The sequence below is a fragment of the Aethina tumida genome, chromosome 4, assembly GCF_024364675.1.
Source record: "Aethina tumida isolate Nest 87 chromosome 4, icAetTumi1.1, whole genome shotgun sequence".
Taxonomy (NCBI): Eukaryota; Metazoa; Arthropoda; class Insecta; order Coleoptera; family Nitidulidae; genus Aethina; species Aethina tumida.
In genome coordinates, this window is record NC_065438.1 from 23,697,377 (window position 1) to 23,711,757 (window position 14,381).

Sequence of the window (14,381 nt, forward strand, 5' to 3'; positions counted from 1 at the left end):
ACACAAAGTAGTAAAGATTTTAAAATATTTAATATCTTACTAATAAAACCAATGTGTTATCCACATTAATCATTCCCATAAAACCAATAGTGGTTTTCCTCTGTGCCACCAATACGAAAAGAGAATATAATTTTCTGTTTTCTGTATCCCATTCGTTCCAAGAACAATTTAATATTGTCAAATACAAATCATCCATCTTAAAAGCGAAGTTAATTTGTTTCTTTTATTTATTGTAAAACATTAATACCTGGTTAATAGTAAATTGTCCTATGATAATAAAACACCACACATAAAAAGTGCCAGATATTATACTATATAATGGACGAATCATGTTAGAAAATTCATCCTCCTAAAATCAACATTATAATTTTTGCAGACATAAAACTTGGGTTTACATTCTTTTAGAATATCTATTAGTGAAGTTACTAATATTCCAACTCCACAAGAAAACAATCCCACAACTGTTGTCTCTACTATTTGTGTAAAATGTTTGATGTGCCTTAAAAAATTGCGGTACAATCGTGCTAAAATAAAATTAACAATAAACACTTACTGTTTAACCAGAATGAAATGCTTCATGTAGTATTTTAAGAATACGTTAATTTTATATTGTTTACTCTCGTCTAATAAGTTAAGGTGTACGAAATCCCTTTTGATCTGTATTATTTGAATTACAAAGTATGATAGATAAATCACCATTACATGTATCGGTAAAGTTGAATATATTATCAAAAATGGACACATGCTTAAATAAACCAAATGCGTTAAAAATTTATACTTTTTAGTACACAATTGAAAAAAAAAATATTCCCCTTTATAGAGCCAAGGCCCGAACATAAAAAAGTAACTTGAACCAAAAAATAAAAATATGAAATATTGTAAGAGAACTGCTTTCATCAACAGGGATGATTTTAGTGGCCTTTTAAATTGAAACTTGTCGGCTTCTTTAAGTACTGTTGCGAAATTTATAAATTGAATGTAATAACTTTTCATCGTGTGATATGAAAGTAACACCTAAAAATGTGTTAGTTACAACATTTCAAAAATGTTAACACAAAACTTACGAAGCAAAGAATAAAAACTGATAAAAAGTTTACTTGATATGCAACGTTCATAAAGATTTCTACTTTTAATAGAAGACTGATAATATAAAGATATGGATGTTTGAATCCTTGGTAAAATTTAGTCAGTTCATACAAGAACCAGAACAAAATCTCAGCTGAAATGACATAAATTAGAACATTATTCCTATTAACATTATTCTTACCATCATCATCAATTTGACTTTGTGTTAAACAAGCTTTTATGATATTTATAAATTCGAGAATTTTCATTTTTTGTGCCTGAGTATAACTCCCCAACAATATTCGAAAACTAATAGAAATAATAATTATGGTTTATATTAATTAACTAATTTATTATTCATGTTTCATAAACAGCATACTTCAATTTATTTGCGTGCTTAGTCATAAAATAAAAACTGAATATTGTGTCATTAACAATATTAATCGTTCTTTTACATTTTTCTAGTGTTTATATAAAATGATATAAAGCCTATTTTGAAATAGCTGAAATTAATAGTATAGTAAGTCATAAACATTTTAAAACATTTAATATATTACTAATAAAACCAATGAGTTATCAACATTGATTATTCCCATAAAACCAATAGGAGTCGTTTTTTGCGTCACTAACACGAAACTAGAATAGAGTTTTCTGTTTTCGATATTCAATTCGTTCCAAGAGCAATCCAGTACTGTCAAATACAAGTCATCCATCTTAAAATAAAATTATTTTTGATCCTATTACAAATGGCATATTTTAGTACCTAGTTCGTAAAAAATTGTCCCATAAAAACAAAACATCCCACATAAAAAATACCGGATATTATACTAATAAGGGGTCGTATCATGTTCAAAAAATATTCCTCCTAAAAACAAAATTTAAATTCATACATTTCTTTATAACATCGACGATTGAAGTTACCAATATTCCAACTCCACAAAAAAATAATGTTATAACTAATGGTTCAGCTAAATGTGTAAAATGTTTAATATACCTTAAATAATTTCTAAACAATTATATGCTAAATTAATAGTTAACCCTTACCGCTGAACTAAATTAAAGTGCCAAATAAATAACAATAACTGCTTTCGTCAACAGGGATGATTTTAGTACTCTCTTAAATTGAAACTTGTCTGTTTCTTTAAGTTCCGTTGCGAAATTTATAAATTGCGTCATCCTAGCTTCCATCATATAATAGCAAAATAAACACTAAAAAATAAGCTTTATAGTTACAAACAAATTATAATTGTTCTGGTAAAACTTACAAAGCATAAGGTAAAAACAGATAAAAAATCTATTTGATATGCAATATTGATAAAGATCTCTAATTTTATCACAATATTAATAATAAAAAAATATTGATATTTTAGTTTTTCGTAAAAATGGGTTGATTCACACAGGAACCACAACAGAATATCATCTGAAATATAATAAAGAAGACAATATTTTTGATAAAATTATGCTTACCATCATTATCAATTTGACTTTGTGTCAAAGAAACTTTTATTTTACTTATAAGTTCAACAATTTTCATTTTTCTTATATAATTAAATAGAACTCCACAATTCTATTTGTCTTAATGGTAATATCAAACATTTCTTAAAATATTTAGGTAGTTCCAAATAAAATCAATGTGTAAACATTATTTTAGACCAAAAGAAATTAAACCATGATTTGATAGTAATCAAACATTTATTAGTTATGAAATTATAATCAAGTTTGATATAACATTCATATTTCTGTTACATATTTATCTTAGTTTACTAAGTCCATAAATTAATAACAATAATAATTATATACAAACGAATCAATATATCAATAAGTATTAAAATTAATTTATTCACTAATTTGAAGTGATTTGAATAACAAATTAATAAAGTTTTCTATTTGTTTTGTCTTTTTTCAGCATAGCAATTTCATGAATCAACTTTGAGATATAATCTTTCTCCTTCTGTAACTCCTCAGAAAGAACCTTCAACATCTCGTCCTTTTCAGTAATTGTAGTTTTGTAATTGGACTGCATTTACCTTTCTTTTTAATGTATAACTGTTCAAAATGTAATTTTCCTTTTCTTAGCCGCTCATTTTCTTCCAGGAAATTTTTACAAACGTCCAAAGCACCCGTCATTATCCCCAATTTCTCTCCAATTTGCTTAACTTGTTCTTAATCTTTAGATATTTTAATACACATACTAGAAACAACCGTAGTTAAAAAATAATCAAACCAGTTAATAAACTTCGTACTTTCTTATCAGTTATGGAATTTTTCTCTCAGTTGAAACGGCACAAATTAGAATACCATTCCTAATAACATTATGCTTACCATCATCACCGATTTAACTTAGTGTTAAGCAAGATTTTATGATATTTATAAATTCGAGAATTTTCATTTTTTGTGATTGAGTATGGAATAATTGATTTCTCTAACAATATCCAAAAACTAATAGAAATAATAATTATGGTTTCTATTAATTAATATTAATAACTAATTTATTATTTATGTTTCATAAATAGCATACTTCAGTTTATTTGTGTGTTTAGTGGTAACATAAAAAACTGAATATTGAGACATTAACAATATTAGTCTTCCCTTTACATATTTCTAGTGTTTATATAACATGATATAAATCCATAAATTCTTTGAAAAAGCTAAAATTAATAGTATAAGTCATAAACATTTTAAAACATTTAATTACTTACTAATAAAATCAATGAGTTATCAACATTGATTATTCCCATAAAACCAATACGAGTCGTTTTTTGCGTCACTAACACGAAACTAGAATAGAGTTTTCTGTTTTCGATATTCCATTCGTCCCAAGAGCAATCCAGTACTGTCAAATACAAGTCATCCATCTTAAAATAAAATTATTTTTGATTCTATTACAAATGGCATATTTTAATACCTGGTTCGTAAAAAATTGTCCTATAAAAACAAAACACCCGACAAAAAAAATACCGGATATTATACTAAGAAGAGGTCGTATCATGTTCAAAAAATATTCTTCCTAAAATGAAAATTTAAGTTTATTTTTGCATACTCGTGACTACGCCATGACATTCCTTTATAACATCGACGATTGAAGTTACCAATATTCCAACTCCACAAAAAAATAATGCTATAACTAATGGTTCAGCTAAATGTGTAAATCGTTTAATATACCTTAAATAATTTCTAAATAATTATATGTTAAATTAAGAGTTATCCCTTACCGTTGAACTAAGTTAAAGTGCCCAAAAGAGTGTTTTAGAAAGGTATTAATTGCAGATTGACTCATTCCACCTATAAACTGAAGATGTTCAAAGTCTCTTTTAATCTGTACCATTTGTATTACAAAATATGATAAATAAATCGTTAATAATTGTATTGGCAAAGTTGAGAAAATTACCATAAACGGACACATGCTTAAGTAAATTAAATACGTACAATATTTATAATTTTTAGTGAACACCTGAAAAGAAAATTGTGGTTTTTCATAGAACCAAGGTGCTAACATAAAAAAATAAGAAGCACTTAAAAATAAAAATATAAAGTATTGTAGCAAGACTGCTTTCATCAACAAGGATGATTTTAGTGGTCTTTTAAATTGAAACTTGTCTGTTTCTTTAAGTTCTGTTGCGAAATTTATAATTTGCGTCATCCGAGCTTCCATCATATAATAGCAAAATAAACACTAAAAAATAAACACTAAAAAATAAATTTGTTATAACAAATATAATTGTTTTTATAAAAACTCACAAAGCATAAGGTAAAAACTGATAAAAAGTCGATTTGATATGCAATATTGGTAAAGATCTCTAATTTTATTAGAAGACTAATAATAAAAAAATATTGATGTTTCAGTTTTTTGTAAAAATTGGTTAATTCATATAGGAACCACAACAGAATATCATCTGAAATATCACAAAGAAGAACAAAATTCTTGATAAAATTATGCTTACCATCATTATCGATTTGATTTTGTGTCAAACAAACTTTTACATTACTTATTAGTTCGACTATTTTCATTTTTCTTTTATAATTGAATAGAACGCCACAATTATATTTGAAAACCAATAAAAATATTTTTTTACTTCCATTCATTTGTCTTAATGGTAATATCAAAAATTTGGAAAATGAAAATGCTCAATACTGAAAAAAAATTCTGATAATATGTAAGTAAACATTATTTTAGTTCAAATAAATTAAACCATGCTTTGGCAATAACGATTATTAGTTATGAACTTAAAAAGACGAAGTGTATTAATTATTAATTCATATTTTTATTGAATAATTTAATTACCTAATTTTGATATAATATTCATATTTCTAATATATATTTATCCTGGTTTACTAAGTACAAACGAATCAATATATCAATAAGTATTAAAATTAATTTATTCACTAATTGTAAGTATTAACTAGTAATTTGGATAAAAAACTAATAAAGTTTTCTGTTTGTTTTGTCTTCTTTCAGTATAGCAATTTCATGAACCAGCTTTGAGTTACAATCTTTCTCCTTCTGTAACTCCTCAGAAAGAACCTTTAACATCTCGTCCTTTTCAATAATTGTAGTTTTGTAATTGGACTGCATTTCTTGCCACTAAAAATATTGATATAGTCTTCGCAAAAACAGAAAAACGTGTTTTACCTGGTCGATAATTTTGTCTGTTAACATTGTAGGCTTTATCAGTTCTGAATTCTGATTTAAAAGACTCTCGAGCTTCGTCAGTTTTGCTAGAAACAAATCAATTACGAATAAATAAAACACTTTTAATTTATACCTTTGTTTTTAATGTACAACTGTTCAAAATGTAATTTCTCTTTTTTTAACCGCTCATTTTGTTCCTGGAAATTTCTGCAAACGTCCAAAGCGCCCATCATTACCTCTGATTTTTCCCCAATTTGCTTAACTTGTTCTTGTTCTTTGGTTATTTTATTGCACATACTAGAAACGATCTTAATTAAAAAATATTTAAACCAGTTAATAAACCTTGTACTTTTTTATGTCAGTTATGGAACTTTTGAAGTTGTTTACAGCTAAATTAATTTGATCTTTGTATAACGTGTGATAATTTATTTTAACTGACATCGCGTCAATATTTCTCAAAAGGTTAAAATTTTCTTTGGATAGTCTGTGATTCGCTTCCTTCAAGGTTTCAATTTCGCTTGTCTGCAAATACATAATGAAGTCTTCGAATTAATAATAATTTACGATTCGTACCATAGAATTTAGTTGCTGCTCTTGTGACTTATTCTGCCTCTTCATAACATTTAGTTCTTCGATTATATTTTGGAGTTTTGTGTTAACGAGGTTAAAATTGTGGTAAATTTCCTCATATGATTTCATCGTTTTCGACAAGTCTTTTACTGTTGTTTGTAACTTTGTATTTGAAATTTCCAAATCATCAGATAATTGCTTAACTTGATCCTAAGTTATTAAGTGAATTATTAATTAAGATAAAAAAATTAAAAAAGTAATTTACTCGTTTAACCATGAGTTCAATTTTAAGCTCCTCAAAATAATCGATTAGATTTCCAACGTTTCCGTGCTTTTCTTCAGACAAATTCGACATTATATTCTCCAGCGTTTTAAGCAGATCCATAACTAAAAATTAAAATCAATTCCTGTACATCCCGTTAATCCTTCGACAGCTTACGTAAAGCTAAAGCCTTACGTTGACAAATTACAATTTTATCGACACCGATAAATCCAATTAGGCCCCACGCGAACGCGGAAATTCAATTTAGTCGTCGCGAAACCCTCGACGATACAATTATGGAGAACTGGCTCAAAAGTCAGTATTCTGTGTGCAAAATGCAAAGCATCAAAATAACACCGCACAACATAAAATCATTCTTCGATAAAACAACATGCGACAACAACGCCCACTTGTGTTTAATCAAGGAGAAATGCAAGAATCTAGTCGAAATCATCAACGAGGAGAACAGGAGGGCAAAGTACAAGGCGAGCGTGGACCAAAATGAGAACCAAGAGGAGAAGGTTTGGAGGAGGTTGAGCTTGCAGAGTTTAAAAAGGAGGCGCGAGAGGAAACAGGCGGAAAAGAGCAGACCAATGATCCCTGAAGTACTGAAAACTTACGACAAAACTTATCGCGTCCAAAACCGACGCCAATGGCTATAAATAAATATTTTCTGTTATTATTTATAGTAAGTAATTGTAGTAGTTTTGTAATGAAAAGCTATGAAATAAACATTATCGTATTTTTAATGTGCTGATTTTAATTGTCAACTTCGAGTTGTTTTCAATCTGTTAACTGGAGAGACTTTGTTATGTTCGCGGAGCAAATTGGACAAATTGGTTGATGTCAACACATCATAAAGAGATCAAAGGGGGTGGATTTTGCATTCGTGCAACGCCTAACGTTATTGTGGCTGAAAATAAAATTTTATCTTATTACATCCGCGTGTTTTGCATGTTAAATGTCCCACTTAAGTCCAGACCGATTAGGGATGTATATATAAAGAGTTGGGTTATCCCTGGAAGAAATCAGTTGATGTTTATTCACCACCGACGACGGTAAGAAATTATTTATCTTAAATCCAACGGTTACAAAGTTATGTTTTAGATAATTTTGGAAGAAACGATGAGGAGTCTACTGACAGGAATGTTTCTGATAACCAGTCTGTATTTGCTGTTCATCCATCAATTACAATCAGTACAACCAGCGCACGTTCCATCAGCAGATCTGCATCGAGTTCGGGCCCGACCAATCAACAGATTCAACAAACCGCTCCTGAACCAGTTAGCCAGGATCAAGGAACCAGTAGATGCTTTTATCGGTATGAGAAGTTTAACTATTTAACTTGTTTTTGTTTAGACGAACTCTTTTGCAGTTGACGAGGATGATTTATTCGATTTGGCCAAAAGACAGACTTCGGAGGACTACGGACATTTGCGCTTTGGAAAAAGGGACGAACAGTTCGATGATTATGGTCATATGAGGTTTGGAAGGGGAGGTGATTAATTAATTTGAATTATGTTCAACATGCGGCTGGTTTAATAATTTTAAATAAAAATGTAACATAAATAAAGTATTAAAAATACTGATTTTGTTTTATTAAGGTTTAAACACTCTATATATATGAAATTATTAATTTTGTGCCATTTTGACTCTTGAAATTTCTAAAAAGTATGTGTGTTGGGATAATTATTAATCTATTTTGACTTCTGTCTCTAGCTGAAATACAATTTTTTGAATTTTCAGATTTCAACTAGATAATCTGTTAAACACAATAATGTTTATAAAATTAAAAATGTTAATATCACTTTTGTTTAATTTTTTCTACGCAACTTGTAAAAAAATCCACTTAAAAAATATGAAAAGATTCTAAAAATCAATTTCTGACAAAATTTGACTGTTGACACTGGTCAACCAAACGTGGTCTAAAAATTGATTTTAGTTTTGTTTCTGTTCTTAAAAATTGTCTATCCATCTGACATTCATAATGAATTGAGTTTATTATTGAAAAACTCAAAAAATGTTTTGAAAGCTTAAATTTTAACTGAATTATTTTTATTTCTCCAGCCAGTTAAATAACAATGAAGTACTAAAAACTCATTATTAATGTAATTAATAATAATTAGTAATTAATTAGTATTAAATATAAATTGTCTTAATTTGATAAGTGGCAATTCAATTTTAAAAGGAAATTTGTTAACATTTAATATTATTATTAATATAAAAATATTTACATAATCAAATAGATTAAATAAAAAATTGAATATTTTTTAAAAAGTGACAGTAATTTAGCGCCATTATCAAATTCCTAACCTCGAAAATAGTGTTGACAAGCAAATGCTTTTTGTTCATTTTTTCGACATTCACATCAATTAAATAAAAATTCTATTATGTTTTAATAAGTTCCTCGAACAAAATGCCACAGATGCTTAAGGCGTATTTCCGTCACAAAGATAGGGACCAATGTGAGCTGTGTTTCAAACTAAAGTACAAAAATGATGTTGTGAATTTAAACGAGGATATTTGTGCCGTTCGTCAAGCAACCGACTCAGTTTTCTCGCTACTCTATCACATACAGAATAAAATCAACAAAACACTTCAGATACAATGTGAGGATAAAGACATCTATTTGGACATACCAATATGCCTTAAACGAAATGCAAAACCTGTCAAACCCGAGACAATTCTAGCCAGTCTGTTACAAGTTAGAGGTGAATTGCTTGTGTTTGAGATATTTGATCAGTTCTATCACGTTATACCCAATGCACCGTTAATAAAATATGCAAAGCTGCCACCTGTTTTATACACAAACTGTTCGATAGCACCTGTAAAATTCTCCACTGTTAACACAGACAGATCGTCCTCTCAATATCGATGGTACAAATCAATGAACCAAAAGAACTGGACGAAAGTTGGCGACCACTTCAGGTACAAAACCCAGTTAGAGGACATTGGTTACTATTTGAAGTTGGTGTGCATCCCAAAAAACTGTTGGAACCAGAAGGGACCAGTGTGTGAGCTGATTTCAGAGAAGGTTGTCCAGGCTATGTTAGATTTGCCAGAGTGCCCTTTCGAGAAGAGGCACCAGTACACAAAGGAACCAGTCAATTTGCCCAAGTAAGTACTATTACTTTTTAAATTTCTCTCACCAAACTAAAATGCAATACCAAATTAAAAGTTTCCACATTTGGAAGCAGTTTTTAGTAACCCTTAGTTGGCAAATAAGTAGATGTGTTTTTAGAATTCATTAAGTGAAAACTTTTAAATACATTGATATATGCAAAATTATTTATAGGTTGAGAATAGTGTCATACAATGTTCTATCAGAACGCTATACGGAGACTAATTTTCCGTACTGTTCCGAACAGGCATTGGCGGTAGACTACCGAAAACAACTGATATACAAGGAGCTAGCTGGCTACAACTCAGACATAATATGTCTACAGGAGGTGGACAGTCGCCTCTATAACCAATATTATCGAGAAATTTTCGGTAAACTGGGCTACTACAGTTTCTACAACCGGAAGGGCAACCGCATACCCGAGGGATTGGCGATATTTTTCAACGCGCACAAATTCAGGTACTCAAATTTAAACTAATATGGTCTTATGTGGTACTAAAATTTAATTGTATTTTCACAGACAGAGGACAGTACAGCACTTCGTGTTGACTGAGGTGGTGGAGGAAAGGAAGGACTTGGGTTATATAACAAATTTATTGTCCAAAAACAAAGAAGTAAAGGAGTTGTTTATGAAACAAGCGACGTCTTTGCAAGTGGCAACTTTGTTTGGTAGAGAGCCTTTAATCGTTGCCAATACTCATCTGTTTTACCACTGGGAAGCCTCGCACATACGACTGTTGCAGATTTCGATTATTTTGACCATTTTGAACTCCATAAAAAAGAAAGTGGTGCATGTAATTATTTAAACATAACTGCTAGAAATATTGTGATTTAACTGGTGTATATTTTAGGAACATGGACGTGCGTCGATAATATTTTGCGGGGACTTCAACAGTAGACCAGACTCCTCAATATATGAACTTATGACCACTGGCCAAATTGCAAGAGATAATCCAGACTGTTTAAAAAGTAGGTATCAGTAAAAAATTGTTTGTATTAATTAATCAACGTTTCCTGTTAGTTACAGACACTGGTTGCAAATTCTTTAGCAAGCTGTCAATGATTAGCGTGTGCGGCACTCCGAAATACACCAACTACACTTTAGATTTCAAGGGTTGTTTAGATTATATTTTTGTTGAGAAGGAGTTATTTGATGTTGTTGATACCGTTCCGTTGCCGGACGAAGAGTTGCTATCCAAATTTGAGGGACTTCCCAACGAGTATTTTCCGTCAGATCATTTAGCTTTGGTCGCCGATCTGCGCATTAAATGACCGTGCCTTATTCTATTAATTCTCTGTAAATACGTCTAAAGTAATATATTTATATATGAATTATCATTATCTTTGTATATTTAAATAAAATATTTCTTGTAAATTTATATTAAGTTTCAGAGACCTTATGTATTATGAATTATTTTGTATTAATTAATTTTTGTATTAATAAATTTATTATATACCCCTTTATTTTATTTATTAAATCTATATTATTTTTATATTTATTCATTTATTAAAACAGCTTTCAAACGACAAATACTGCCGTATTTAATCCGGAGAGGAAGTAGTTATTTAGCTGATTATTTTTCTTTTCAGCCATAGAGGGCGACACAAATTTCAATTTTAAATATTTCAGGAAATATTCGTTGCCTTTCTATTTTTAAGGACAACATATTAAACAAGAATAAATTAATTATTCTTTTATATTTTGATATTATATACCTAAATATATTAAAATTTAATTTGTAATTACAGATATCTTTAATTATCTACTTTTGAATTTGTCCTCGAACTAACCTAACATTTTAATCAGATGTTTTCAGTAAAAATCAGACCGAATTTCATTTTTTTTCAAACCAGAAACTTGCACAAGTACATATACAGTATGGACAAGGCATATTTTAGAGAAATAAAAGAATCAGACCAATTCCAGTTAACCTTCCAATACACGAACTCGGATTTAAAAGTGGACAGACAATTTAATTTCTGTCGAAAATTGAACGAAAGCGCCCAAAGTTTACTTACTAGGGTCACTACAAATGTAGAGAAAGCGGTTAATAAAAAGAACAAGAAGAAAAAGGGGGCACCTGATGATGGACAAAAGTTATACGTGAGTTTGTTGCTTAACAATGAACCAGTTGAAATGGACACTATTTGTAGTGAAATTTTCAAGCCCGAAAATGAAGTGACTTTGAATTTGATTGATAGGAAATATTGCGTTTTAATAAACACTCCATGGGTGGAAAATATTGCATTGCCAAGCTCTATTTTATCCAACTTTCCTGTGTACTTAAACAAATTTGAAGCAATGCACACAGATCAAGATTTGTCCTCTTTTATCTGGTTAAAATCCAAAGACAAGACTAACTGGACACAAGTTGGGGAAGGCTTTTTTTACACACCCACTAATGAAGATATAGGACATTATTTAAAATTGCAATGCACACCCAAAAATCAAACAAAAGAAGGACCAATGGTTGAAACAGAATCTACATGTATTGTTGAAGCTGGGCCAGGAATTTGTCAATTTGAAATCAGACATGCTTTTACCACAAACAAATTAACAGGCAAAGAGTATGATAATTTTTTTAATGTAAATAATTATTTCAATATAAATGTTTTAGATTTAGAGTTGTTTCTTACAATATTCTGGCTGATTTGTACTGTGATTCAGATTATACTAGAGAAACTCTTTTTCCTTACTGTCCACCTTATGCGTTGTCCATTGATTACAGGAAACAATTGTTTAGAAAAGAAATTACAGGTAATTAAATTATTATAACAATTTTTTATAAAGAAATTTCGTAATAAATTAATTTTAGGCTACAACGCAGACATAATATGTTTGCAAGAAGTGGACAGAAAAGTTTATAAAAATGACTTACACCCCATAATGACCCAGTTGGGGTATGCTGGTGATTTTTGCGTGAAAGGTGGGGAAGTTGTGGAAGGACTGACGTTGTTCTACAACACCGCCCGCTTCAACCATCTACAATCGCATCGTATCGTGTTCGCCGAAATTTTGGACAAAGATCCGGTTTTGGCCGAAATTTGGTCGAAAGTTGCTGTAAATTCGAAACTGAGCGCTAGAATTCTAGAAAGAACGACCACGTTGCAACTAAACGTGATTGAAAGTATTGATAACGACGAAGTTTTAGTTGTTGCAAACACCCATTTGTATTTCCATCCGGATTCGGATCACATCCGCCTTATCCATGGCGGAGTTGCTATAAAATATATTGAAAACTTTGTTGAAGATTTAAAGAAAAAAGTAAAACTAGTCCTGAGTTTAAAACTGTTTCATTTATGTTGTTGAATTTTAGACGAACAAGAGAATTTCGCTAATCTTCTGCGGCGACTTCAACAGCACACCAGAATGCGGCATCTATAAGTTGTACACAACCGGACACGTCCCTAAGAACTTCATAGATTATCAAAGCAGTATGTATGCTATAAAATTTACAAACAAAGGAAATACAGTTGATAATTTCAGATAAAGATGAAGCGATAGACAACTTGGAACTGCAGCAACCCTTTAAACTCGCAAGTGCTTGCGGGACTCCGAAATATACGAACTTTACGGCGTGCTTCGCTGATTGTCTCGATTATATTTTTTATGATAGGGATAACTTGAGTGTTGTGCAAGTAGTACCTCTTCCCAGTGTAGAAGAATTACAACAAAATACAGCTTTACCCAGCGTTACTTTTCCATCAGATCACGTTGCTTTAATCGCTGATCTTAAATTTAATTAATATTTTATTATTTGTAATGAACAACATGTTTTTGTTTTGTTATAAGAGAGAATATAATTTGTTAATAAGACCGTATATTATTTTAATCCTAAGATTAAATAAATCATCTACAATAAAATTTAATTATCCTAAATATCTTATGCATTTTATGCACCTAGACAGGTATATAATATTTTGTATAAATGGGATCGATTTATTCATCTTCGTCACTGGCTTCAACAAACTATCACTGCTAACTACCCACAAAGAAATCAATTCATACAGCAAAATGGTTAACATTAAGCAAAGACTCGGCTACAGAACTGCAGCTGCTAAAGGTAAAAATCAAAATAGAAATAGAAACGTGCCTAGGAATATCGAAATCGTCGGTAACATAGTAAAGAAAACAGACGCAAACGGCAGGATTTCCCTGTCCACCAAAAAGAATCGTAACAACATTCCTGGTAACAGCAACAGAGTGGAGAAGAAGAAAGTTGTCGTAACGAAACCGACACAGGAAATCATCAACCTGGAAACCAGAATGAAGCGCATGGAGAGGATGTGCTTGAACAAGTTACGTCAGGGTTTCGTTGAGAAACCTAAATTTTCATCTCAATTGGAGAAAATTGAAGAAAGAGTCGAAGGTGATGTGGAGATGCCTCCTCTTGTTGTACGGAGGCAACAGGGCCCAAAGAAGGATTATTCATTTGCTCATCATATGACTCTACAAAACAATCGACCTACTACAAGTGCGATTGCCCAACAACGTTTACAGGATAATGTGTTGACAAGGAATAATTGTAGACAAGTCTTAAGTGTAAAGGAAAAAGAATATACGTTGATTATAACCAATTTGGCAGCCACAGTTTCGGAGGCCGATGTTGTAGAGTTGTTTGGAGGCATTAGTGGATGTGTTTCAGCACAGATGCTGAAGCCTGGGTTTGCTTGCGTTGCCTACAACAATTTACAGAGTGCTGCGGCAGCTGTGAAGAATTATAACAATAGGC

The 14,381-nt window shown here is 30.6% G+C and overlaps 4 protein-coding genes across 5 annotated transcripts; 3 read left to right on the forward strand and 1 right to left on the reverse strand.

Moving 5' to 3' along the window:
* Nucleotides 1-5,485: 5,485 nt before the first annotated feature.
* Nucleotides 5,486-6,620, reverse strand: LOC126265401 (uncharacterized). The gene is made up of 6 exons (XM_049966754.1): nt 6,531-6,620; nt 6,269-6,475; nt 6,045-6,217; nt 5,829-5,992; nt 5,696-5,781; nt 5,486-5,647 (listed from the first exon to the last, which is right to left on the reverse strand). The coding sequence occupies exons 1-6, from the start codon at nt 6,618-6,620 to the stop codon at nt 5,486-5,488; spliced, it is 882 nt and encodes a 293-aa protein (XP_049822711.1).
* An 829-nt stretch (nt 6,621-7,449) lies between these two features.
* Nucleotides 7,450-8,112, forward strand: LOC109602040 (uncharacterized). Its single transcript, XM_020018360.2, has 3 exons — nt 7,450-7,585; nt 7,635-7,848; nt 7,903-8,112. The coding sequence occupies exons 2-3, from the start codon at nt 7,653-7,655 to the stop codon at nt 8,031-8,033; spliced, it is 327 nt and encodes a 108-aa protein (XP_019873919.1). The 5' UTR covers nt 7,450-7,585; nt 7,635-7,652; the 3' UTR covers nt 8,034-8,112.
* Nucleotides 8,113-8,848: 736 nt separating this feature from the next.
* Nucleotides 8,849-11,112, forward strand: LOC109602038 (2',5'-phosphodiesterase 12). The gene is made up of 5 exons (XM_020018358.2): nt 8,849-9,644; nt 9,823-10,107; nt 10,169-10,442; nt 10,500-10,617; nt 10,670-11,112. The coding sequence occupies exons 1-5, from the start codon at nt 8,944-8,946 to the stop codon at nt 10,918-10,920; spliced, it is 1,629 nt and encodes a 542-aa protein (XP_019873917.1). The 5' UTR covers nt 8,849-8,943; the 3' UTR covers nt 10,921-11,112.
* Nucleotides 11,113-11,435: 323 nt separating this feature from the next.
* On the forward strand, nt 11,436-13,463 carry LOC109602036 (2',5'-phosphodiesterase 12-like). 2 transcript variants are annotated; one of them, XM_049965990.1, is made up of 6 exons: nt 11,594-11,752; nt 11,803-12,216; nt 12,267-12,406; nt 12,465-12,913; nt 12,966-13,083; nt 13,136-13,463. In XM_049965990.1, the coding sequence occupies exons 1-6, from the start codon at nt 11,733-11,735 to the stop codon at nt 13,393-13,395; spliced, it is 1,401 nt and encodes a 466-aa protein (XP_049821947.1). In that variant the 5' UTR covers nt 11,594-11,732; the 3' UTR covers nt 13,396-13,463. The 2 variants fall into 2 exon arrangements, with proteins under 2 accessions (XP_019873914.2, XP_049821947.1); XM_020018355.2 differs by having other exon boundaries at nt 11,436-12,216.
* Nucleotides 13,464-14,381: the final 918 nt, after the last annotated feature.